This window comes from Peromyscus leucopus, chromosome 2 (assembly GCF_004664715.2).
Source record: "Peromyscus leucopus breed LL Stock chromosome 2, UCI_PerLeu_2.1, whole genome shotgun sequence".
NCBI lineage: Eukaryota > Metazoa > Chordata > Mammalia > Rodentia > Cricetidae > Peromyscus > Peromyscus leucopus.
Window position 1 is genome coordinate 112,481,782 of NC_051064.1, and position 26,690 is coordinate 112,508,471.

At 38.7% G+C, this 26,690-nt stretch overlaps 1 protein-coding gene across 4 annotated transcripts in view; it reads left to right on the forward strand.

Moving 5' to 3' along the window:
* Eps15 (epidermal growth factor receptor pathway substrate 15) overlaps positions 1-26,690 on the forward strand; it is a 108,809-nt gene that overhangs the window by 41,574 nt on the left and 40,545 nt on the right. For 3 of the 4 annotated variants that reach the window (XM_037202793.1, XM_037202795.1, XM_037202794.1), the window contains 4 exons: positions 4,792-4,881; positions 5,724-5,890; positions 8,998-9,154; positions 14,359-14,444. In XM_037202793.1, the coding sequence (XP_037058688.1) occupies positions 4,792-4,881; positions 5,724-5,890; positions 8,998-9,154; positions 14,359-14,444 (500 nt within the window). The remainder of the gene's footprint in view (positions 1-4,791; positions 4,882-5,723; positions 5,891-8,997; positions 9,155-14,358; positions 14,445-26,690) is intronic. The other variant, XM_028888878.1, reaches the window with a different exon arrangement.

Below are 26,690 nucleotides of genomic sequence, written 5' to 3' on the forward strand. Positions count from 1 at the left end.
TTTCTAGCATCAGGCATAGTGCCTGGTGGTCAGACATTTTTCAGGAAACTTGTTTTACTTGGAAACCACAGTGTTTTCACCCCTTACAGCAGTTGTTGGTTGCCACGTGCTTGAAAAGATCAGTGAGCAAGTAAAACTAAGGAAATGGTAAAAGTATAGTTGCCTGTCAGTAAGGCCTGAGAGCCACTGAAAAAAACCTCAAGCTTTGCCCCCGACCTTCTATGCCAGAAGCTGGTCAGGATCTGTATTTTAAAAGCTCCTCAGAGCCAGCAGTGGTGGTGCTTAATCCCAGCACCCAGGAGGCAGAGATAGGCTGATCTCTGAGTTTGAGGCCAGCCTGGTCTACAGAGCCTGGACAGCCAGAGCTACACAGAGAAATTCTTTCTTGAAAAACAAAACACAAAATGAAGCAAGCCCCTCAGAATGATCTGACGTCCACTGAAAGTTAATGTTGCTTAAAACACAGAGAAAAACACTCTCAAAGAAAGTCAGTAGTTGATAGTAATCCCAACTAAATCCTTTTTTTCCGTGGCATCCTGTGTAAATTTAGGTCTGTTTGTGATGATTTTGTTAAAAAAAAAAATCCTAAAGGCTCTTTGGTTTAGCATCTATGTAACTATATTCACACTCATCTAGTATATACCTCTAGTATAACCAGCATGTCTCTCCTTCCACACACTACATGCACACATGGGGGCAACTAGGGCTGGGGGTGGGCACCATTTGATCTGGTTGCTGCTTTTGTTTCAGTTATAGACTTTGTATAGGATAAAATAAAGTATAATAAGAAAACAAGATCATAGTCGGTCAAGCAGTACTAAAATTACTCTGTTCGTCTTTCATATTCTATTTAGTGAACAAAATTTTGGCTTTAGTTTTCTTAGAGAAACTATTTTCAAGACACATGAAATTAACTTTAACTTTCAGGAAAAAATGTGTTGTCTGCAGGCATTGCTTTTGTTGTTGTTATGTTCAGTGTCCACTTTTCCAGGAAATGACTTCCATCTGCAGCAAGAAGAATGCTGACCTTTATATGCATGCCAGTCACTTGTCGCACGCAAAATGCCAACCTGATATTACACACATTGTCAACTTGGCTGAAAAGGGTGTGCTGGACAGATCATTTTCTTTCTGGAGCTTCAATTTTTTTGGAGATGTAGTGTTCATTTATTTTCAAACTGACATTGAATTCTTGTTGGTTGGCTAGTGTGTGGAAAGGCTTGGTTTTGGGTCAAATGATTAAGTGCTATTCCCTGGATACACAGCACTAGAGTCACCTGGGAACTTGTTAGAAGTGCACATTCTTTGGCCCAATGGCAGCTTCACTGATTCCAGAATTCTGGTTATAGAGCTACTAAGCCGTCCAGGTAATTTTGATGCCCACTGTAATCTGGGTCCACAGGTCAGGTTTAGCTTTTCCAATTATAAGGAAACTATGGCAGTGTGAATTATTACACAGGTGCTGTTGATGCTGATTAAATCTCCATCAATCAAGAATGCTGTAGCTAGGATATCCTGGTTTGTACCATATATATGTACACACACACACACACACACACACACACACACACACACACATTTATACACACACATACACACACACATTTATACATACATACATACACACATACACACATATATAAACATTTAAAAAAAATTTTTTAATATAGACTCTAGTATAACCTAGGCTGGCCTCAATTCAATCCTTTGCTCCCTAGTTCTGAGTACTGGGGTTATAGGCATGTGGCATTATGCTTGGTTTAATGTATACTGTAGCCTATGGCTTCTTTAAAATATTGTATTAAGCAAGTTAGCCTCTCTGGGCCTCAGTTTCTTCATTTATAAAATATTAGTCATCATAGAAATTATGGATCACATTTGTATTATGTACTCAATAAATATTGATTTGAAAACAACTCAAACTTAGGAGTTAAGATAGGAGCCCAAAGCAAGTTTCCTCTTGAGAGAATTAGGATTTTCTTTTTTGTTGTTGTTGTCTTTTCTTGTTTATCTGTTTCGTTTTTTTCAAGACAGGTTTTCTGTATATAACAGTTCTGACTGTCCTGGAACTCACTCTGTAAACCAGACTAGCCTTGAACTCAAGTACTGGAATTAAAGGCATGCGCCAACACTACCCAAATGAGAGTTAGAAATTTCAATGGAAAAAAATCAAGAAATAATACACATTTTTTTTCCCTAGTTGCTACTGGAATTCTTCTAGAGTGTCTACTTAGCAGAGTGATTTCGTATGATTAAAGATACTGTCTTTTTTGCGGGAGGGTGGGGGGGGCGGGTTTGAAACAGGTTTTCTCTGTGTAGTTTTGGTGCCTGTCCTGGAACTCACTCTGTAGCCCAGGCTGGCCTCAAACTCAAAGAGATCTGCCTGGCTCTGTCTCCCGAGTGCTGGGGATTAAAGGTGTGCACCATCACTGCTTGGCTCATCTGTTTTTCTTTTAATTTTCCTTTTTTTAAGCTACAGAAACTTCATCTTCTGAAAATATAAATTGTGCTTTACTGCCTTTAAAATGGAGATATTACATTATTTTATACAAATCATTTATTATCTATTACATATTTTATACATTATTTTATAGGCACAAATAATTAAGTTAAAAAATTAATAAAATGGATGGGTTATATCCTGTCACGTTCTATAGGTAGATTGTTCCCTTTTTATATACATGCTTTAAATATTTATTAATTTAAAAGATTTTAAAATAGGTAATATATTGTAATGGTTCAAAATTAATACAAGAAGATAGTGAGAAAGATCCATCCCTGCCCTCCACTGATGAAGTTCGTCTTCTCTATTCAGCTACTTTTCTTAGTTTCTGGTTTATTCTCCTTGAATTTCCTGCTCCTAATGTATACGAATAGTGAATAATTATTTCCTCTTTAGTATAGAAGATAACTCACTATATACACATACAATGGAGGTGTGTGTTCAACATTGTACTTTTTCATATTCATCAGTGTACTTTAGATCCTGGGGCTTATTTTCTCACAGAATGCTTTGTGATTATTTTTTTCCTCTGGTCTGTTTTTTTGGAGGCTGCATGCAATGGATTGCTTCCAATTTGTGAAGGCAATACCACAGTGCTTTCCCATGATTTTTTTATGGCTTCATAGTTTTTCATGATATAGGTATACCATAATTTTTAAATTAGTCTTTTACTGATGAGTAGTTGAGTGCTGATGCAGATCGTTGCTGTGGTTAATAATCTTTTTTCATGTAGCATTTCATATGTGGGCAAATAAATGTAAGGATAGGTTCTCAGATGTGAGATGGCTGAGCCAAAGGGAAGAGTACATTTGCAGTTTGGTGACCAATTTGCCCTTCATAAGGATAGTATTAATTTCTGTTCTGTAGAGGAGAAAACTAGGATTCATGTAACAACAGGCATGTTCCCAAAAGAAAAATGTTTGTTAATATGTATAATTCATGTATACCTGGGAGACAATTTAGGGAAAGAAAAACTCTCCAAGCAGTGGCTTAGAGCTCAGGCTGTTACAGTGTCTTCAGCATACATAAAGTTTTAGGTGAGTGACAAGACAAAGAAGAAGGGCCTTCCGTCACTAGAGGCCACAGATCGTGGGAAGCGGATAGATGCATGCTAACAGTAAATAATGGCTGCCAATAATGCCTCTTCTGTAAGCGCCTCTGATGGACTGTCGCCAGGATGTGAAGTTAGGTGAGCCTATGGCTCATATCTGTAACCCAGTACTTGAGAAGTGAGGCCAGAGGGTAGTGTAAGGCTAAGTCATCTCGTGTCTGTTGTCCAGCTGCCCTCTGCCCCAAACAACCCTGCAAAAGTGGCGTCTGTCACCTTTGAGTGCCCACCAGCAATGTCTGACAGCGCCTCTTTCCCCATAGTTTGGCTGCCAAGTACATTATGGAACTTAGGATTCTTGCCACTTAGGCAAAATATTAACCCATTATAACTTTAAATTGTAGTTCTAGTTTAAGAGTAAAATTGACCATGGTTTTTATATATTAAAGGACGGGCCATTTGTGGTATCTTTTTTTTTTTTTTTTTTTTTTTTGTAAATTGTTCATAGTTTTTGTCCATTCCCCGCAGCCCGAGACAGGGTTTCTGTGTGTAGCTTTGGAGCCTGTCCTGGAACTAGCTCTGTAGACCAGGCTGGCCTCGAACTCACAGAGATCTGCCTGTCTCTGCCTCCTGAGTGCTGGGATTAAAGGTATGCATCACCACTGCCTGGCAGTTTTTGTCTATCTTTTATTGGACTTAAATTATTAATTTCTAGGAGCGTTTTGTATATTAGGAGATTATTTCTTTATAGATAGCATTTTCTACTCAAATTCTCATGTTCTTTGTTATTACAAGAACTTCAGTTGAAGGGTGTGCCTCTAAGCTTTTGTGACTGAGTATTTCTTCCTAAGAATGATGTAGCCTTGAGTTCTTATTTTTCTTCCTCTTTCCTTTTGTTTCTTCCTCTTTTTCTCCTGTTTTCACTCTTAACTTTTAAAAAAGATTTGAGAAGCAAGGCCATAGTGGCTCATGCCTTTAATCCCAGCACTTGGGAAACAGAGGCAGGCCCATTTCTGAGTTTGAGACCAGCTTGGTTTACAGAGCGAGTTCCAGGACAGCCAGGGCTACACAGAGAAACAGTCTTGGACACTGTCCCTTGCCCCCACCCCTCCACCCCCCTCCCCGCCAAAAAAGATTTGAGGCCGCTTGAAATGATTTGTCCTTGAACAGTGATCAATTTAGTGAGTGAATTTTATAATAATTTAAAATTGTATCTGACTCCGTTTTGTTTCTCTCCAAGGCCATGTTTTTGGTATACTGTGCACTGGAGAAAGAACCTGTGCCAATGTCCTTGCCTCCAGCCTTGGTGCCACCTTCTAAGAGAAAAACGGTCAGTATATCAGGCTCCATGTGGTCGATCCCCTCTTCAGCAGCCAAGGAATCTTACCACTCTTTACCACCTGTAGGCATTTTACCTACCAAAGCACCGTTAAGACAGGTAGAAATTTATCAGTGTTAAAGGATTTTGCTTTTAACAAAGTGCATGAATGTGATTGATTAAGATAGAAGGAGCAGTCAAAGATGCATCTCTCTCTTTAGTTGAACCTGCATAATGTGATGGCTCAGAGGAGGCAGATAGATGTTCCTCAGGTCCTATGGATGTTTAACTGGCTTTGCCTTGATCTGTCAGAGTTTAAAGATGGAGATAGAACATACTGTGTGCTAACATGCATGCTTTCCCTGTCATAATACTCGTTTTCAATCTGTAGTTAACTCTTGATTCTTTAGATCACGTTACTAATTCTGATCAGTTCTTACTTCTTCTGACCTGTCTCCTGTCAGGATGTGTAATGACAACTGTAATGACAGCCTGTGCAAGCTCAGCTCTAGCTCAAGAATGCTGCATGAAACTATAGAAATGAAACTTGGGGATTATCCAGATCATTCGTTTATACGGCTTTCCCAAATACTGGTGTTAGTGTGGGAATTCATAGATCAGGGCTTAATTGTGCTTGAGTGTACTGGTTTCTTAAAAGAAAATGTGAAATTGGCCCCTGTAAATGTAGTTCTAATGACTTGTAATTTTGTTGCCTTCCCTTTACACCGGTTGGTTGTGGTGTGTGGGAATCAGTGCACTGACATCAAGATTATTTGGGTGGATTTGTTCAGATTTGTTTTCAAACTCTTAGAGTTTGAAAGAATATCATTTCAAAGTTGGTTTCATTTTGACAGAAACTTCTCTCCCCTCTCCAGTGGGTTGTATCCCCTGCAGAAAAGGCTAAATATGATGAAATCTTCCTGAAAACTGATAAGGATATGGATGGATATGTATCTGGACTGGAGGTTCGTGAAACCTTCCTGAAAACAGGTTTACCTTCTGCCTTACTAGCCCACATCTGGTAAGACTTTATTTTAATAGATTTAAAAAAAAAATGTGTATGGATGTGGTTTTGTATCAGCTCTAGTTTTAATACATTCTTATTTTTTTTTAAACGGGTTAGTATTTGTTTCATTTTTTTACAGAGAAAATTCAAATCTGAAGAATTATTGTGTATAATGAACAAAAATTCAAGAATGGAAATTTAAGAGTAAGATTTAAAAAGAACTGTAGCATTTCATTTGTTTATACCAATTAAAAACTCTTAGAATGTTCTTAAGAGAATCCAGGCATCTGACATTTAAACAGTTTAAGAAGTAGTACCTTTAGGGACTGAAGATAGAGCTCGCTTGGTTAAGTCCCTACCTAGCATGCTGGAGGACCTGGGTTTGATCCCTTGTGTCACATAAATTGGGTATGGTGGCATCCACCTGCAATCCCAGTACTTATAGAAATGCAAGATCAGTTAGGTCCTACCCAGCTATAGAGTGACTTTAAGGCCAGTCTGGAATAAACGAGACCATGTCTCAAAAACATTTTTTAAAATTTTTCTTTAGAGCTGAATAGTATTCCATTTTTTTATATATACAAAATTTTGTTAGCCATTTATCTTTGTAGGAAAATAAATGTATAATATTGAGGTTACTTGATGTCAGAAGGAAAAAATCCTGCATGTTCTTCTTGTGGGTGCTTGCCTGTCCCTTATTTTATTAATTTATTTTTATTTTATGTGCATTGGTGTGAAGGTACCAGATCCCCAGGAACTGGAGTTACAGACAGTTGTGAGCTACTATGTGGGTGCTGGGAATTGAACCCTGGTCCTCTGGAAGAGCAGCTAGTGCTTTTAGCTACTGAGCCATCTCTCCAGCCCCTTTCTGTACTTTATACATGTACATCTGCAAACAAATATACATGCAAGAATAGTAAATATCACATGAAGTAGGAGAACAGGAAAGATGGTGATGAGGAAGGACGAGGAATACATGAGTTATAAAAGAAGGTATAAAACTTGTGTTTCCAGATTTAACTCTGTCATGGATTTTTAATTTTTTGTGCATAAACATATAAGCAAAATTCTATAGCTTCAGAATGGCTATATGTGTTCATTGAATTGAATATGTTCATTGAGGTATATAGACTTTTGGTCTAGGCAGTTGCTTATTTGAAAGGCTACGTTAGTCTAACTAGGTGGGGTTTTGTTTGTAAAGTTTGTATAAGATAGTGGTTTTTATTTAAATACAAAAAGAAAGAAATAGTAGTGTATGTGTCCAATCCTGTAAGATGTATGCACATTGTACATTTGTGTGACACCTGTTTGTTGGCAGTGCATTTCATGTTACATATAATAATGCGTATGAAACTGCTTTGTCCTATGCCTGCCACCACCCTGGCTAACTATACTGATATTATTTTGAGGTTTTTAAGAAGCAACAAACACAAAAAGTTGCAAAGAGAACCTTAGAAGAGTGCAGAACATACTAGGTCTGTCTTGAGAGAGATGAGTATCAATCGGGAGGAGGGAGGAGGGGAGATCTGTGGGTGATACGTGAAGTGAGTAGAAAATTTATTAATAAAGAAAAATGAAAAAAAAGAGAGATGAGTATTCAGACTGGAAAAGATTAAACGTGCATCGCTGTATCTGCAACCTTTGAGTGCTTAGGTTAAACACAGGTAACAAAGGTAACTGTCACAAATGGGTTTGGTGCTATGCTCAGGCCTTAGTCATATATTACCTTTCTGTGGTCCCTCACAAAAAGGGTGTCTTTACTTACAGATGAAGAAACTAAGAGTGAGACCTCAAACATTTTTGTCCCAGGTTATAAGGAGTTAAGGGAAAAGCTGGACTCCACATTTGGCTTGATACCCAGCTTGATACCCTGTCTTTTCGTCAGGCTACACTGACTTTCAAAGAATTAAGCATTTAGAAAGCTGAGCTTTAAAAAGAAGAAAAAAAGACAAGTAGGATGAAACATTTGTTCTCTCCCTTCAGTTGACAGGTTTTATTCTGTTTTCTGGTGCTCTTAAGGGTTTTTTTTTTAATTTATTATTTGACAGTTTGTGTGTGTGTGTGTATTTATGTATGTATCTATATATGTATGTATGTATGTATGTATGTATGTATGTCATTCACATACTCCATTACCCTCTTTTATCACCTTTCCACTTTCTGGAGTTGTTCTTTACAATATATCTCCTTACTTTTATGTTTTTATTTGTTTGTTTTCTAATAACCTCCTGAGCTTAATTAGGGTTGCTTGCATATTATTTACTGGATCATGTGCAACTTGCCAGTGACTACTTCATTGAAGAGAAATGACTTCCCTTCCCCTGCAGCCGTAGGCCACCTCGGACAAGGGTGGGGCCTCCCTCCTGTGCTCTTCTCTTAGCCATGCTGCAGAGCTTTGGGCTCAGCCTTAGACAGCAGCCACAGCTGCTGTGTTTGTGAATGCGACAGCCATGCCAAGTCCAGAAGACACCACTCCACAGTGCCCCTCCATCTTCCTACTCATAAATTCTTTTTACTCTCCTCTGGGATGTTTCCTGAGCCTTGGGGGTCTTTCTTTCCCTCCCTCCCTTCCTTCCTTCCTTCCTTCCTTCCTTCCTTCCTTCCTTCCTTCCTTCCTTCCTTCCTTCCTTCCTTCCTTCCTCCCTCCCTCCCTCCCTCCCTCCCTCCCTCCCTCCCTCTCTCTCTCTCTCTCTCTCTCTCTCTCCCCCTCCCTCCCTCCCCCTCCCCCTCCCCCTCCCTCCCCAGTGCTGGGACTAAAGGTGTGCATCACCACCTCCTGACTTCTTTTTAGAATTTTAATGTGGTCTGCCTCTTTAACATTTATGTGAGTTTTGAATAGGCTATGATCTGTCTTTTTCAATTCAGCTGATTTTTTGTTTGTTTGTTTGTTTTTTTCGAGACAGGGTTTCTCTGTGTAGTTTTGGTGCCTGTCCTGGATCTCACTCTGTAGACCAGGCTGGCCTCGAACTCACAGAGCACTGGCTCTGCCTCCTGAGTGCTGGGATTAAAGGTGTGCATCACGCCTTTAATTTTTAAAACGTTAAAATCGTATTTTTTTGTCCTGGCCTTTGGGAGTAATAATTGTAGCACTTATGTACTGTTTATTTTGTGTATTTGTATAGGGCACTGTGTGACACAAAGGACTGTGGGAAGCTTTCAAAAGACCAGTTTGCCTTGGCTTTTCACTTAATCAATCAGAAGTTAATAAAGGGCATTGATCCTCCTCGTATCCTCACTCCTGAGATGATTCCACCATCAGAGCGGTCTAATTTCCAAAAGGTAAGATAATTTCAAAGACCTGCATGCCTGATAGCAAGAGACAAGTGCTGTGTGCAGTCAAAGAGGTAGAGGGAGAGCACTCCCTGTTGGTGTAGTGTATATATGTCAGCATGCTCGCATCCCTTCTCTAGCATCCTTGAACTGCAGCTTGTCACCCCATTAGTCATTCCTCAGAGGACAGCTGTACTTGGCTATATTCAATTGAAGAGATTTGTTTTGAAACAGGGTCTCATATAGCCCAGCCTGGCATTGAACACTTTATGTAGCTGAGAATTACTTTGAACTTCTGATCCTTCCTTCTTTCACTTCCCAAATGCTAGGATTATAGGAATGCACCATGGCTAGTTAATTTTTATGAAAAAAAGGGGGGAGGGAATGTTAGCTATAATAATTAACAAAATCTAGGAGATAGTGATTGCTTAGTATTGATTTTACATCAAAATAGCCTTCAAGAAAAACTGTATTTTGAGGAATATCTGTATGTGTCCTTTGCGATAGGATGACTCTTCATTCTTAAGTATACAGCTGAACTTCATATCTAAAAGTCTACAAGTTAGTTGGGTTTCTGGTCAGCAGTGGAAATTTTCAAATCATATTCATTTTAACCATGTTGTACTTTGAAATTTTTTTCTTCCTTATCTAGAAACCCTTTTTAATATAGCACATTTACAATATCTTGGTCTGTAGTAGACCTTTCAAAATACTTTCATATGATGGGTTTAGTTCCTTTTCAAACTAAATAACCAGGTATCATTTGAACCTGTAGTCTCAGCTCTGGATAGGCTGAGGCTAAAGAATTTTTGAGTGCACAGTTTCAAGGCTATCCTGGGCAGTGCAGCAACCCAAACAAAATCAAACATCCCACCTAAACTCTGTGTCTTTAAAGCCCTTTTCACCCATACCAACAGTGCTGTAGTGATTTTTCAGGGTTGTAAATAACAGGAGCTGTCAAATGTGTGTTATTAAGAATTTTCTGCCGGGCTGTGGTGGCGCACGCCTTTAATCCCAGCACTCGGGAGGCAGAGGCAGGCGGATCTCTGTGAGTTCAAGGCCAGCCTGGACTACAGAGTGAGTTCCAGGAAAGGCACAAAGCTACACAGAGAAACCCTGACTCGGAAAACAAAAAAACAAACAAACAAAGAATTTTCTTTCAAGTACCAATAGAATGTTTGGATTGCATTCATTTTGTAACATAGTTAAAAATTCCATTTTAACCTAACAAAAGTAAAAAATAGACCCCCTTCCTCCCCAAGTAAACTAAATGGAATTCACCACTGCCAGGCCCTGAGAATTAGTTATATGAATCAATTTTTGTACTTTGTGAGTTTTTTAGACTTTTGAATGTGTGACATGGGTTCCCTAGGTTGTGGAGAGGCTGAAAGTGATGCTGCATAGAAAGCTGAAGGGCACTGATTTAGAGTTGTGCTTTTCTGCCCTGTTCTGTATCTCAGCTGTATAGCATTGTAGACTGAAACTCTCACCAACTCTAATTTACAAAAGAACAGAAATTACTGAATCAATTTTGTCTGTTCATAGAATCTGCTAGACCCTTGAGGTTGTATCTGTTAACATAGTTTGTAATTAGCAGACTTCTCAGACTTCCATTTACTAGAGCATGCTAAGGTATGCTTATCTCTTGGTGCCAGGCTCATTGAAATATTTTATAACTGTTGGTCTTGGGATTTCATAACTATTGCCTTATCTATTAACCAAAAATATTAAAATTTGTGCTTATTTTCAAATTTCTTTTTTACTTATTATCTGGTTTATTTAAAAAAGAAAGGTACTGCAATTTTTTTGGTAGCTTCAACTAATCTGTTTTGAATGTTGCTCTCCTCCTTTCTGTGTTTTTTCTAGTTTGGACTGTTTTTTCCATTCTGCAGCACTCTGCTTTCGCCTTTCTTGTACTGTCAGTTTCTTAACTCTCCTCTCTCTCAAGGTTAGAGCTTTATTTTATGCTGTCTTTGTTGTATTTTAGCACTACAGTTGATTTACATGATCTATTTTGAAATTAGAGTGTTTTTTATGCAGAAAAGTTGATAAGCAGTGAAAACAGTTGATCAGCATGCTTTGTCATGTGTCACTTGATACTTGCATGCGTTATGGCTTGCCTTCCCTGGACTCCTCACTATACTTAAAATCACTAAGGTGAGGCTCTTATGAAATGCACAAAACACCGTGAGAGAAAATATTTGTAAGGCTAGAGAGATGGCTCAGCAGTTAAGAGCACTGATTGCTCTTCGAAAAGATCCAGGTTTGGTTCCCAGCACTCACATGGTGGCTTCACAACTGTCTGCAACTCCAGTTCCAGGGAAAGCTGCTGGATCTGACACCCTCTTCTGGCCTCCACCACTATATGTGCATATAGGCAAAACACTCATACACATACAAATTAATGAGGGAGTGTGTGGAGAGATGCCTTAGCAGTTAAGAGCACTGGCTGCTCTTCCGGAAGACCTGGGTTTGGTTCCCAGCTCACAGGCATGGCATCTCACAACTGTCTGTAGCTCCAGTTCCCTGGGATCCAAAGCCTTCTGGTCCCCACAGGCACCAAGCACACACTTGGCACACAGACTTGTGAGCAGGCAACCACCCGTACACATAAAAAATAATTCAAAATTAAGTAAATGAATACATTAATTTTTAAAGAAGGGCATGCTACATTTTTCTTTATGTGCCCGCACATGCTATACATAACTTTAATTGACCTTTTCCATATTTGCTTGCATGCCATTTTAGTCATATAAAGCTATTACCTCCTAACTTGTTTTCGGTTAAACTAATTTGTTTAACTTTATCTTCTTGCCTGTTGGTATTTTAATAGCAAAGACTGTCAAATGTGATCCACTTTTTATTTTTTATTTTTTTATTTTATTTTTTATTTATTTTTTTGTGACCCACTTTTTAAAGTTGTAAAGACAGAAGAGGTGGAAGTCATGTGTTTCCTGGTATACTTGCACCTCTGATAGAACATTTCTCAGTGGCATTTAAGTGATAGAAGTTAATCTTAGTGATGAAAATGAGATCAAGTTCTATTTTTTCATTTTTTTCACCTGCCTGACTGTCTGACTCATTGTAACCCATAGGTCAAGTTTAAATACAGCTAAAACTTAGTGAATAACTGTCTCATGCAGAAATCTGCTTTAAAACTCTTAATTTAATATAGCATCAGTAAAGGTCTGCATATTAGTGGGGTTTAGTAAGACAGTTAAGTATTTCAAGAATCATCATGGCAATGTACACCTGTAACCTCAGCACTCCAGAGGCTGAGATGGGTTTACGGAAATTCAATGCTAGCCTAGGCTACATAGTGAGCTCAAGAGTAGCCTGGGCTACCTAGGAAAGCACTGTCTTAACTGCCCCTCCAAAAGAAGTATATTTGATATAAAGTTGTAATTAACATAAAATTTGAAGCTTAATTAATTGAATCTATATAGATGAGTTTTAACAGTAATAGAACAGCTCAATACTACCTGGCAGTGTAACATTAAAAAAAAAAAGTAGAAGGAATTATTTGTCAAATTTTATTAACCTGTTTACCAAGTTTACTTTTAGCATGGTGTTTTCTAAGTTATTTTGGCATACAAATGCCAAAGGTCATGTTATGAAATGACAGTTGTATTTAATCAGAAGACTTTTGAGCAGTCGCTTGGTCTGTTTCCTTAGCTCTAAATTTAGTTAAGACTCACCTCCCAATGATCCGCCTTTCAGGTTACTTTTGAGAACTGATTAATAGGCTTGCCAGTGCGTAGTACATTTTAATGATTGTATAAGGGTGAGGAAGTGGAATATTATGGAACTTTTAGATCTCTTCTGCTGTGTGAGTTGGTGACACATGAAGTTCACAGCATTAGCACAGTGTTAGCACTCAGTCTGATGTTCTACTAAGAAGGCCACTAATATATCTTAGGTCTCACACATTCAAGTTTCAGTTTTACCATTTCCAAAAGCTGATGATGCTGTTATTTGTTAATCTGATTGTAATAGTGTGTATAAATCAGGCTTTTAAAGGAGCAGTTATCCTCTTGTTCTGACTTTAGGAAGCTAAACAGGACATCAAGGGGAGTTCAGAAAAGAAAGTTTGACCTAAGTAGGCAGGGCAGGGATTTATTTCTCCACTTTTCCAGTGAAGAAGATATAGTTAACAAAATAACAGAATCTACATTAAACCTAGAATTTGTATCTATATAAGTACCATTTGGTAACCAGTTCTGATATCATCCTTATTAAAAGGAATCTGTGTTGGATATACTGGTGCCCCATGTCATCCCAGTACTTGTGGGTAGAGGCAGGAGGATCAGGAAATCAAGGTCAACATTGTCTCCATAGCAAGTTTAAGAGCCATCTTGGGTAAATGAGACCCTGCCTCAAAAAAACAAAAATGGGCTGGAGAGATGGCTTAACAGTTAAATGTGTGTACTGCTCTTGCAGAGGACTGGAGTTTGACTCCCAGCACCCATGTCAGACTGCTTACAAACACCTGGAACAAGGGATCTGATGCCTTTTTTCTGGCCTCTCTGTAGTATGCACATGCAACACACACACACAAAATTAAAAATTTCTTTACAATAAAACCCGGAACAACACTAATACACACCAAAACAATAACAAAAGAAAGATTTCCTATATACAGAGTTACGTATGTGGTGATAGTAGTAGTTGTTACAGAACGTGCTTGAGCACTTGGTTAGTCACTTTTAGGTTGTAGATAGTAAAAGCATTTAATAAAAGTTAGTATTTGTTGAATTGGATAAAATCAACTGCTATTGTAATTCTGAGATTCAACAGATTTTGTGTACTTATTCTGTGCCAGATGATGTAAATGGAAATAAATCATCATCCCTCTTGCTGATAAATAACACATCTTAGTGGATGTTAGAGGAATTCATTTCTAATCTAGTATGTGTTTTATTTACTGCAGAATTCTGGGTAAACTAGAATCATGTGACAAAGGCAGTGGGATCTGAGGTGTGGGTTCATATTATTGAATAATAGCTTTCTGGAGGATGTAAGGGAATTGTCTTAATATACAAGTACACATATAATTACAATATGTATATATAGTTGTGCAAAGTATTTTATTAAATGAATTGAAAGTGCTAATAATGTAGTAAAGTGGAATATCTTGTTGCCCTGTATAGCTTTAGCATTTTGAGTGTGTATCATTTATAGCAGCAATGTATAACTGTGGATTTTGTTTTTAGACCATCGTAGGATCAAGTCCTGTTGCAGATTTCTCTGCTATTAAGGAACTAGATACCCTTAACAATGAAATAGTTGACCTGCAGAGGTATGTAAAGTAAAATTATAGCTGACTTTATAGGTACACATACAGATTTTATATGTATAATATATGTGTATTACATAACATCCTCATTTATAATGCACATTTTGATAAATGCTACTTTATTTAATGAAATACCATATTTCGACTTAAATGGAATCAGTGCTTTTTAAAAAAATCAAATATAAGGCAAGTGATTGAGGAAGATGCTCACTGTTGGCCTCTTGATTTTACGCACGCTCACACACATATCTATACCTTTTTATTACTTTGGCTCAAAACGGAAGTAAACATTGGGTTACAGTGTCTATAATGATGTTTAGATTTGATTCTCACAGGGCCTATAAATGCTCCATTAAACATTCTTGCTTGTTTATGTGTGTATTAACATTTAAATGGCTATATAGGAAAATAGTTGTCTCTGTGCCTCTCAAGCTGATGTTGGACAGACACATTCACACTTGCTTTCTTGACTTGCACAGTTGTTTAATGTATAAAATACCTTTATAGTTATTTGCATAGGAATTAGAGCACCATAGATAAAATACTCTTTTGTTGCCATTTCTAATATTTGTTACATTTGGACAGTTGAGCTTTTACCAAGCTTTCGTAATTATGATATTATGGCTGTTCTATATAGTGAATGATAACTAATAACCTATGAGGAGCATGTTTAACATTTTTTTGACTATCTTATAAAAGCTAAAGAGTTCTAAAACCTTGTTTTAGGTTGTAGTCACATTTTATCAGTGTGTGATACATTTGTATATGAAGTGACATTTGTCCAAGTATTTTGTTTTAAATGAGACCTGTAACATAGGCAAACTTGCATTCACTTACATTTTCACCTTACCATGACACAATAGGACTCATCTACCTATACCAAAGCTATATTTGTTATAGTTCAGTTTTTTAAGTTGGTGTTAGATCACCAAGTCTTTAGAATATTTTATTATATACCTAGCCTTTCATTATTATGAATGAAAATTTTTTGTGTACAAAAGTTTTCACTCTTGAGATTTTTGTCTTTGAGTCTTTATAATGTATTAGAATGAATATGTATAACTCTGAAACAGGAAAGAATTCAAACAGTATACGTGATGTTTACTAAATTGCTCTCTGACAGAAGATTCCAACTTCATTGTTTTTTTTTTTTTTTACCATTTATTTATTTTATTTATGTATTTATGTGTGCACACATGCATGTGAATGTGCTGTGGTGCATATGGAAAGATCAGAGCACAGTTTTCTGGAGTCAGTTCTCTCCAACCAGGTGGGTCCTGAGGATTAAACTTAGGATGTCAAGCTTGGTGCCAAGTTCCTTACCCATTGTGCCATCTCACTGGCCCTTTCATTGGTTTAGAGATGACGATGTTTAATTCCAAAGACTTCCCGTTGACATAGGATGGATATACCACTCAGACCCCTCAGTAGCTCCCTGTCCTTAGTTGAATCCCATTTTTGTTTTTGATTGAGGTATGAAGGGTTCTTCCTTTATGATGTTCTCCTGCAGAGCACAGAGGTGTAGACTTTTAATTTGAGCACTCAGGAGGCAGAGACAAGCAGATCTCTGAGTTCAAAGTCTGCCTGGCCTAGGACAGCCAGGGCTACATAGAGAGACCGAGTTTGTCTCAAAAAAAGAAAAAAAAAAGAAAAAAGAAAAAACACAACAACAAAGAACCCATAGTGTTTCCCCTATCATCCTGACCATTCTTCTTAGACACTTCCCACAGCATTTTATCTCCTCTGACAGTGTAAAACTTCCTAAGAACAGATACTGTATTTTTGCACTTTCTACCTTCAGCACTAAATAGAGTGCTGTAATCAACCTCTCACTTCTGCTCTGTTGTTGTATTAGTCACTTTTCCTCTCATTGAGGAAATCCATAACAGAAGTAACTAAAGGGAGGAAGGATTTATATTGGCTCACAGTTTCAGAGGGTTCAGTCCATCCTAGCAAAGCAAGTTGGATGGTAGGAGTGGCTCTGTCCACCAAAGCAAGAATCTGTTGTAGAGCTTCTCATAGAGCCACCAGACCAGAAAGCAGAGACTACATTGGCAGTGGGGCTGGGCTATAACTTTCAAAAGCTCACTCCTGGTGACCCAACTCTTCAGCCACACCAGCCTTCCCACAACTTCCCAAATAGCAATACCATCTAAGACCACACATCAAACATAACAGCGTGTAAGGACAGTCAACATTCAAACTGTGCTGATCCCATTCCTCTAACCATGTAATGCAGGTGGGCATATTACCTCTCACTTCAGTCTGCCACCTCTTACATTATTCCTGTCTCTGATTTTACTGTTCTCATTTGTACCTTTAATGCTGTAAGCATCTATTCGTGCTTTATGACCCAAGTTAAATATCTCTTGTTAAGCTGTTTTTAAAATCTTTAGGTTGCCAGTTGCTCTTTTTCTACTTCTAGAAACTTGATCCGTTTATTTCTTATTTTTATTTTTTCAAGACAGGGTCTCTCTGTGTAGCCTTAATTGGCCTAGAACTCGCTATGTAGCCCAGCCTGGCTCTAACTCACAGATTTTCCACCTGCCTCTGCTTCCTGAGTGCTAGGGCTATAGGTATGCACCACCATGCTTAGCCAGTTTTTAAAAGCTATTCATGGATTCTGTAAGAATCCTTACTCTGAATGTAAAATGCCTCAGAAAAGTTTGGGTTTTTTTTTTGTTGTTTGGGGGCAGGTTTTTGTTTTTGTTTTTTTGTTTTTTTTAAGATTTATTTTATTTTTAATTATGTGTGTGTGGGATATGCACATGTGAATCAGGTACCTGTGGTGGCCAAAGGTGTAGGGTCCCAGTGGGACTGGAGTTATAGGCAGTTATAGCTGGGAATGGAAATTAGATCCTCTGCAAGAGCAGCTTGTACTCTTAACCACTGAACCATCTCTCCAGCCCCCTGTGAGAAGTTCTTGACAGATGAAAGGTACAAGTCACTTGGATAATGTGGTTATGGTAATTTATGCTGAGGCAGGAGTTAATATTTTGACTTCTGCTAGCTTCTACTTCCTTCTTGTCTGTCCTTTTAGCAAAAACATAAGGAAGCAAAAGCCACATCCTGTCAGGCCTATTTGTTATCTTAGTTTTGGACCAATAAACAAGATAGGTAATTATAATAGTTATTGGAATTGTGCTATATCCACTTTATACGAATTCTTTTTTTCGAATTCTTGCAATATCCCTGAAGAGGAAGAAGCTTTATCTTTTTATTCTTTCTTTTTTTTATTTTTACTTTTTATTTTTTATTTTATAATTTAATTTAATTTTACATATCAGCCGTGGATTCCCTTGTTCTCCACCCCCACCGCCTTCTCCCCAGCCCACCCCCCATTTCCATCTCCTCCATGGCAAAGACTCCCCTAAGGATTGAGTTCAACTTGGTAGATTCAGTCCAGGCAGGTCCAGTCCCCTCCTCTCAGGCTGAGCCAAGTGTTCCTGTATAAGCCCCAGGTTCCAAACAGCCAGCACATGCACTGAGGACAGGACCCGGTCCCACTGGCTGGATGCCTCCCAAACAGATCAAGCTAATCAACTGTCTCACTTATCCAGAGGGCCTGATCCAGTTGGGGGCTCCTCAGCTATTGGTTCATAGTTCATGTATTTCCGTTCGTTTGGCTATTTGTCCCTGTGCTTCTTCCAACCTTGGTCTCAACAATTCTTGCTCATACAAACCCTCCTCTTTCTCGCCAATTGGACTCCTGGAGCTCCACCTGGGGCCTTGCCATGGATTTCTGCATCCGGTTCCCTCAGTCATTGGATGAGGTTTCTAGCACAACAGTTAGGGTGTTTGGCCATCCTATCACCAGAGTAGGTCAGTTCAGGCTGTCTCTCGATGATTGCCAGTAGTCTATTGTAGAGGTATCTTTGTGGATTTCTGTGGACCTCTCCAGCACTTTGCTTCTTCCTATTCTCATGTGGTCTTCATTTATCATGGTCTCTTATTCCTTGTTCTCCCTCTCTGTTCTTGATCCAGCTGGGATCTCCTGCTCCTCTAAGTTCTCTTTCCCTCAAACCTTGCCCTTCATTACCCCCATTCACGTCCAGGTTGTTCATGTAGATCTCATCCATTTCTCTGTCATTGGGCGATCCCTGTGTCTTTCTTGGGGTCCTGTCGAAAACACAGGCAATAGATAATGCCACAGCAGTAAACCCCAAAGAAGAGAAGTACACACACACTACCACCAAAAAATAATAGGAATGAACAATCACTGGTCATTAATATCCCTTAATATCAATGGACTTAATTCACCTATAAATAGACACAGGCTTACATACAAAAGCAGGACCCATCTTTCTGCTGCATACAAGAAACACACCTCAAATTCAAAGATAGACACTACCTAAGAATAAAAGGCTGGGAAAAGACTTTCCAATCAAATGGTCTTAAGAAGCAAGCGGGTATAGCTTTATCTTGATTTAACAGTTTTTTAATTATTTATTCTAGGGGCATGAGGATGCATATACATGTATACAAGCCTGCATGCACAAAGTATGGGTGGAGGTCAGAGGATACCCACCTTGCAGGATAGAACTCTGGTTGTCAGGCTGGGCTGCAAGTGCCTTTACCCACTGAACCACCTTTCCAGCTCCTGTGTTTTATTGCAGATGAGGCCATGCAGTATAGGATTTCAGTGGTAGAACTCTTGATCAGATCTCTAGATTATCTGACATTATTTTGTCAAAATTATTTTTTTCCCCGCATTCATTTAGTGTGTGGTGTGGTATGTGCACATGGAGGTCAGAAGACAACTTATGTCTTTTTGTCTTCTGCCATGTTTGTCCTGGAGATCAAACTCTTGTCACACTAGACTGCAAGTACCTTTACTCACTAAGCCATCCTACTAGCCTGACTTGGTCAAGTTTACTTAACTGTATTGGAGTTTCTTCATTTCTAAAATGGAAATGCAAACGCTATATAGATGCTGAGAACACGGTGAGTCAGTACAAGTTATTAGTTGTCTTCCTCAATCCTCAGCTCGTACCTTAGCACATAAGACTTACTGAATAGTTGCTCAGTAAATACTGTCTAAATAGCTGAATGAGTTCTTTTCCCTAGATGAAGACAGGCTGGGACCATAGTGGCTAGATTGTCAGTGCCATGTCTTTGCACAGCCCCAGGGATTGACCTGACTGGGGCAGTGAGGGAATGAAGAAAAACAGGCACACAGGGACCTCCAGAGACTGAAAAGCTGGGGTTGGGTGGGCTGGGCTCTTGGATAGAGAAGCCACAGCACCTAGGAGCTCAGTGTGTCATGTGCAGTTGATCAGGAATTAGGATTATTACAGACACCTGCACAAGGGGACAGAGTTACTATGCGCAGTTGAACAAGGAGGCAGGGTTATTTTATACAGCTGAACAAGGAATTGATTGGGTCTAGCTAATCTTGGTAGGAACAGTCTGCAGGTGGTAAAATTGGGGCCTAGAGAAAGGCTTTTCCATCCCTCTGAGCTCCACAGGGTGTACTGGGGTGGGGTGGATTTGCCAGTTTTCCATGGAGCTGATACATTGGTCTAAGCATGGCCATACCCATGTCAGTATGTTTCTCAATATATATAGGCTTCTGTCTTGTTTATAGTCAGGAACTGATATAAAACAATAACAATTTTTGACGCCCTGGAAATGGATCTTTTAGCCCCAAACTCTGCCAACATCAGGCTGTCACCTCTTGGGGGCACCTGAGTCTTGTCTGCCACAGGAGCTCTGTTTGCAGTGCTTGTTGGATCGGGGCCTTATGCATACTGAGCAGGCGCTCACCACTGAGGTAGAATCTAGCCTGAAAGAGAGCCTTCTGAATTGCCAACTCACAGAGATAGATTGTTGGCCTCATGTGTGATTCATTGTGCAGCAGTAAATAACTAGTACAGATTAAGTTCATAGATTATTTTTTACAAGTTTTTACAAGTGGTGTATAGTGGTACATGCCTGTAATTCCAGAACACTAAAAGGCGATCACAAGTTCAAAGCCAATTTGAACTCCAAAGTGAGACCCTATCTCAAAAAAAGAAAAGTTGATTTTCTTAAGAGAGCCTTATATATGACTTGAATTTTTAAAATTATGCTTTTGATTTAGTTTTATTCAGTTACCACTAGAAACCATTAGATTTGGAGAGATCATTGCTTATATCACCAAAAAAGAATGGAGCTCTTTTGCTTATATGAGCCAGTCTGACAGTCTCTAGCATTTCCATGGTACTGACACTAGGAAGTGTCACTTCTGGCTGCCTCACCAGTGACAAAACTGAAGTAGGCTGGTCCAGATTAAGACTATTATGGACTATTAGTGTAAAATACATTAATTTCAAAGTACCAGAAAAGAATGTAAAATATCTCAATAATATTTTTTAGATTTATTACATGCTGTAATATTATTTGAATATAGTAAAGTAAATAAAATATTAAAATTCCCTTGTTTCTTTTTGGTTTTTCGAGACAGAGTTTCTCTGTGTAGTTTTGCGCCTTTCCTGGATCTCTCTCTGTAGACCAGGCTGTCCTCAAACTCACAGAGATCTGCCTGGCTCTGTCTCCTGAGTGCTGGGATTAAAGGCATGTACTACCACCGCCCAGCATGATAACTTTTAATTACATATATTTTGTGGTTGTGGTAGCTTACTGAGGGACACTTATGTCTTACAGTAAAGCAGTAAATTTTAAGATATATTACAGTCTCAGTTTGGAAAACAAAACATCTGTCAAGAAATTTTAGGTTCTGGTTTAAGAGTGGTGACCTTTAATCCCAGCACTTGGGAAGCAGAGGCAGGTGGATCTTTGTGAGTTTAGGACGGTCAGGCTATGTAGAGAAGAACTTTTAGCATCTGGGAGATTTAAGAGTCCCAGTCTCCACCAACATAAGAGCCAAGTGTCAACAGTTTGTACACTTCATTGCCACTTCTAAAACCCAGTAAATTAACTCAGCATGGTGGCACACACCTTTAATTCAGCACTGGGAAGGTCGAAGCAAGTGAGTTCTTGGTTCATATATTGAGTTCCAGGACAGCCAAGGCTACATAGTAAGACCCTGTTTGAATAAAACAAACAAAACAATAAATGTGGTTTTATACTAATAATAGAATGATCCTAATAATAGCTCCTGAAGTTTATTTAGCACCCATTATGTGCCAGACATCATGTTGGATTTTTTTCTAGGTGTAATGTAAATTAATCTAGGTCAGCAACTTTACTATACCTATAAAATAGTTCAGAAAACCAAATTCAGGGTTTTTGTTTCTCATCATAGTTTTATCCTTCTGGATAAAAATGACAACTGAATTATTTTTTATTTGAAAGACAAACATTTCTTTCTTCAAACATTCAAAAAATGTATCATGTAATTTTGGGTCCTACTACTAAAGGTGCTTTGGTTTTATATAAGCCATGCTCCCAAGTGTGTCTTGTCAAATTGCAGTTAGGATCTATTTTCAATAATTGATGCCCATGGATATGTTCTCTTACTTTTCAAGAAGGAAAAATAAAGCTTACTGAAGCAGCCAGCCTCTCGTCCCGAGTGGTGGTGGAGTGGTTGAGAGCACCTGGTCTTGCAGAGATTCTGGGTTCCCTTCATAGCAGCCACATCAGGTGACTCACATTGGCTTGTAACCCCAGTTCTAGGATGGATAGCGGAAGCCCTCTTCTGGCCTCTGCAGGCACCTGCGTGCACATAGTGCACATGTATACTTCCCACGCCCGTGTCCCACATTACACATAAAATAAAAAATAAATTAAAAAAAAAAGACCAGCCCAGAACTAAGAAAGTTAATTGTTCACATATACCATACATACACTCTTAAATGTTTACAGCATTTATCTTACTATTTTATAATTAATGTTTATTTTTTCCAACAGATTATAAATAGGGGTTTAACTTTAATTTTAGAGAAATTAAAAACCTAAAGTAAAAATCAGTGTCTGTCCTTAAACTTTCAAGTTTTTAACCGATTCAGAATAACAAGATACCTAACTTTTAGACTCATTTGAATGGAAAGCTAAAACTTGTCATCAGCTGTGTATAGTTATTACTCTAATCTAACTCTAGACTTGTAACAGTTTCCAGAATAAGCAAGTCAGGCTGTTAGGTTGTCTCTCCAGCAATTGTCATCAGCTGTTGAGTAATAAAAGCCTCTGCTTCCTCTTTCACACAGCCAAAAAGGAAAGAAGAGTTGTATTGTTAAATCCTGTCATTCATAGCTCAGAAACAAAGACTCAGTCTGGTCTAGAAACCTCCAGGGCTCAGCATTTCCTGTGTGCTGCAGCTCTGTGTTTACCAAGTGCTGAAGCTCACTTATGCCATCTCTGATGCTCTGTTCTGCTTTCTGTACCACATGTGCCTCTTGCAGATGTTTAGTCTGTCTAGAAAGTCTCACCTTTGCTTTCTTTTTCTTTTACATTAATTTTTAATCATTGATATATATAAGGTAAAATTTGTCATTTTAACCATTTTACATGTTGTCTTTTGTTTTAATGCTGGAGATCAATCCTGAAGTTTTTGTGAGTGCTCAAGAACCACTGAGCTGTATATCTCCAGCTCTTTTCTAAAAACATTTTTTTTCCAGAGTTGGGCATAGTGGCGCTCGCCTTTAATCCCAGAACTTCGGAAGCAGAGACAGGCAGATCTCTGTGAGTCCAGCCTGGTCTACATAGTGAGATCCAGGGTAGCTGGAGCTACATAGTGAGACCCTATCTTGAGAAAAGAAAAAGAAGAAGAAGAAGAAGGAAGGAAGGTTGAGCTAAAAGTCCCTATGTATTTGTCCATTCAGGCCTTGAACTTGGAATCCTCCCGCCTTGGCCTTCCAAGTAACTGGGACTACAGGTATAGTCCACACTCAGCTTCAGTGTACATTTTAAATGACATTAAATACTTTTGTTACTATTACCAATAATCTCCACAACTTTAATCTTCCAAAGTTGGACAGTTTAATGTATGTGTGTATATTTTTTTGTGATGGGGGAAAGAGTAGAAAGGAAAGCAGCCCTATAGTAGTCCCTATTCAGTATCAGCTTCTTGTTCTATAGACTTAAGAAATACTTTGGAGAAATAAATATTGTGAAAGTCTAGGTGTAGTTGCTCTGTTCTGTGATGGGTAGGAGACATGAAGTCCAGGATGAAGGCCCCTTACCACCTCTATATTACCTTAGACCGTGTCCTGAAACTCTGGGGTGAAGATGTCACTTTTAGTTCTCCTTGGGGTGGTCGACTCCACATAATGATAAAGAACCCTAAGCAAGAAGGGTGACACACCCAGCACGTTGGCATATATGACAGGCTACACGCCTGAGCATCCATGAGCATCCCGACCAGCTCCACTTAGCTTCCCACCTAGACCCTCTTTTATTTTGAAACATGGTCTTTCATAGCCTAGTATGACTTCAGACTTGCTATCCTGAGGATGGTCTTGAATTTCTGAACCTCTGCCTCTACCTCCTGAGTACTGAGATTACAGGTGTGAGTATCAGGGTGTCCAGTTTAATTCTGTACTGGATTGATTAAACCATGCCAGCTACATGAAGTCTACCAACTGAATTACAGCCCTAGCTCCCAGTCTGAACTTAGTTGAAATTGATATATAACCTATTTTAGTCACATATAAAACTCTGGTCCTTTTAGTTTATAGATAATATGTTTATAGATTGTGTTTCTGTTAACAGACATACAGTTTTTTTAATGCTTTTATCATTTAAATCTTATAGAAAGTGTAAAATGAAGTTTCGAATCAATTATATTAGAGCAATTTCTTTCTTTCTTTTTTTTTTGTTTTTTTGTTTTTCAAGACAGGGTTTCTCTGTGTAGCTTTTGCGCCTTTCCCGGAACTTGCTTTGGACTGGCCTCGAACTCACAGAGATCCACCTGCCTCTGCCTCCCGAGTGCTGATTTAAAGGCGTGCACCACCTCCACCCAGTGAGCCGTTTCTTGTATTTGCTTGTGTGTTTACCTTTACCAAAAACCTTTATATTGTCATATACAATAAGCCTATCATGCTTTCATTTGAAGGACTCATGTTATCATTTCTTATAGGACAGCCCTCCTAGTTTTTGTTTATTTGAAAATAGTTTAAGGCCAGTTTTGTCAGGTACAGGATTTTTGTTGTTGTTGTTTGTTTTAAAGACAGATTTAACTTAATAGCTCCTACTGGCCTGGGACTTGCTTGGAACACACAGAGATCTGTCTGCTTCTGCCTACCAAGTGCTGGGGGCTTCCATGGTGTCTGCCATGCCTGCAGGTACAGAATTCTTCATTGGCAGTTTTTCTTTTCCACATTTTAAATGTATCTGCCTATCTCCCTCCCTCCATCCATCCCATCCCCTCTCTCCTTCCTTCCTTCCCATCCCTTAGTGGGGATGGCACTTGCCTCATGCATGTGTCTTAAGCTCTGTACAACTGAGCTCCAGCTCCAGCTCCATCCCTTAGATGGGTTTTCTGATCTTACCTTGTAACCACAAGTCCTTTTTACAAGTTTAAAAAGTATTCCATCAACATTAAGTACAACTAATACTCAAAGCCTGTATCTTCCATCATGTGTATTTTGCTATCCTAACTCAAGATAATGATGATATTAACATTCATACATGAAGAATAAGACTTGGCCTCTGTTAGAAAGGCAGTTTCATAGCAGGTTGGAATTAGAATCCAGGTCTTCTGGGGTTTGTTTTTCTTACTCTCAAATTTAGGCACCTCACTGATTATTTAATGAGAGTAGCATGCTTCCCTTCATGTAATATTAATTAATAGTTAAGTTTCTTAGTATTAACATTTTTAAATTTAAATTGCACCTAAAGGAGTTTCACAAGAAATACCAAGACTGAAAAAATACAGTTTTGTGAGTTTTTACAAGCTTTCTAGTTTCTAATGATTTTTAGCTTTAGAAAATGATGGATGCTATGTTCAGAAAATTGACAATAAATATATATCTGGGAAGGATGTGGAAAGTGACTTAATCCTGTCCATGGTACTTTTGGCATCATATCAAAGTTAAGACATGGTTCCCTCTATCCTCCCTATAAAAACTGAGCTTGGAAAAATAGAAGTAAATTGTGGCCTCGGGTTTTCTTAAACTGACTGCTCTTGCATTTGACCACTTCATGTTAAGATTCTGCAGTTACCTACTATGGACATCTAAAAGCCTAGTTTGAGCCTAATTTTCCTTGATGAGTCCAATGTGAAGGTACACAGAATCAAAACTACCAACCTTTCAAATGCCAGGAGTTCTGTCCCTACTTATCTGTAGCATTGGTACTGTGGATCTCAGGACATGCAAGCTTGTGGGAGTGGGTAGGGCATAGAGATAATCTAAGTAAAGGATGTGTGATTAGGGTAATTTCTTTCCCCTTTTCTGGAAATTACTTCTTTATTCATATAATATATTGGAAGCTGCTTGAGAAGCTCAATATATCACTTTTAATTGTGGTGCTGAGCCTTGAATAGTTTTTAAAGTATATTAAGAGGAATGCTTGAGGACTGCAGAGATGGCTTATTAGGTAATATAGAAGCAAGTATATTGGGGGTCATTATAAATGCTGGGTATGTATAGTGATCTGCCTGTAATCTCTATATGGGAGGCAGAGATGGAGTATCCCCTGAGCAGGCTGCTAGCTAGACTAGCCAAATCTACAAGATCTAGGTGCAAATGAGAGACTGTGCCTCAATGTATATAAGGTGGAGAGTGATCAGGGAAGGCATATCTACCTTGGCCCATCCCCCCAAAATGCACACATCTATCCGCTCATATACATAGGAACACACACACACACACACACACACACACACACACACACACATGCACGCACACGCGCACATAAAAATACACATAAAATTTTGAGGTGGTGGTGTTTTGTTTTGTTTTTTCCAGGCAGGTTTCTCTGTATCTCCCTGGCTGACCTCTAAACTCAGAGATCCATCTGCCTCTGCCTCCCAAGTGCTGGGATTAAAGGTGTAAACCACCACCATCCAGCATCACATAAAATTTTATTTTACTGTTTTTTATTGGTTATTTATATATTGCCTTTAGAAAAAAATATATGTTCATTTTTTTAAAGAAAGGGAGATTGTAAGAAATACAGTCAATCATTTTTCAAGCATCTAAATGTATGTTTAATTTTTTTTTTTTTTTTTTTTTTTTTTTTTTGGTTTTTCGAGATAGGATTTCTCTGTGTAGCTTTGTTGTCTGTCCTGGATCTCACTCTGTAGACCAGGCTGGCCTCGAACTCAGAGATCTGCCTGGTTCTGCCTCCCCAGTGCTGGGATTAAAG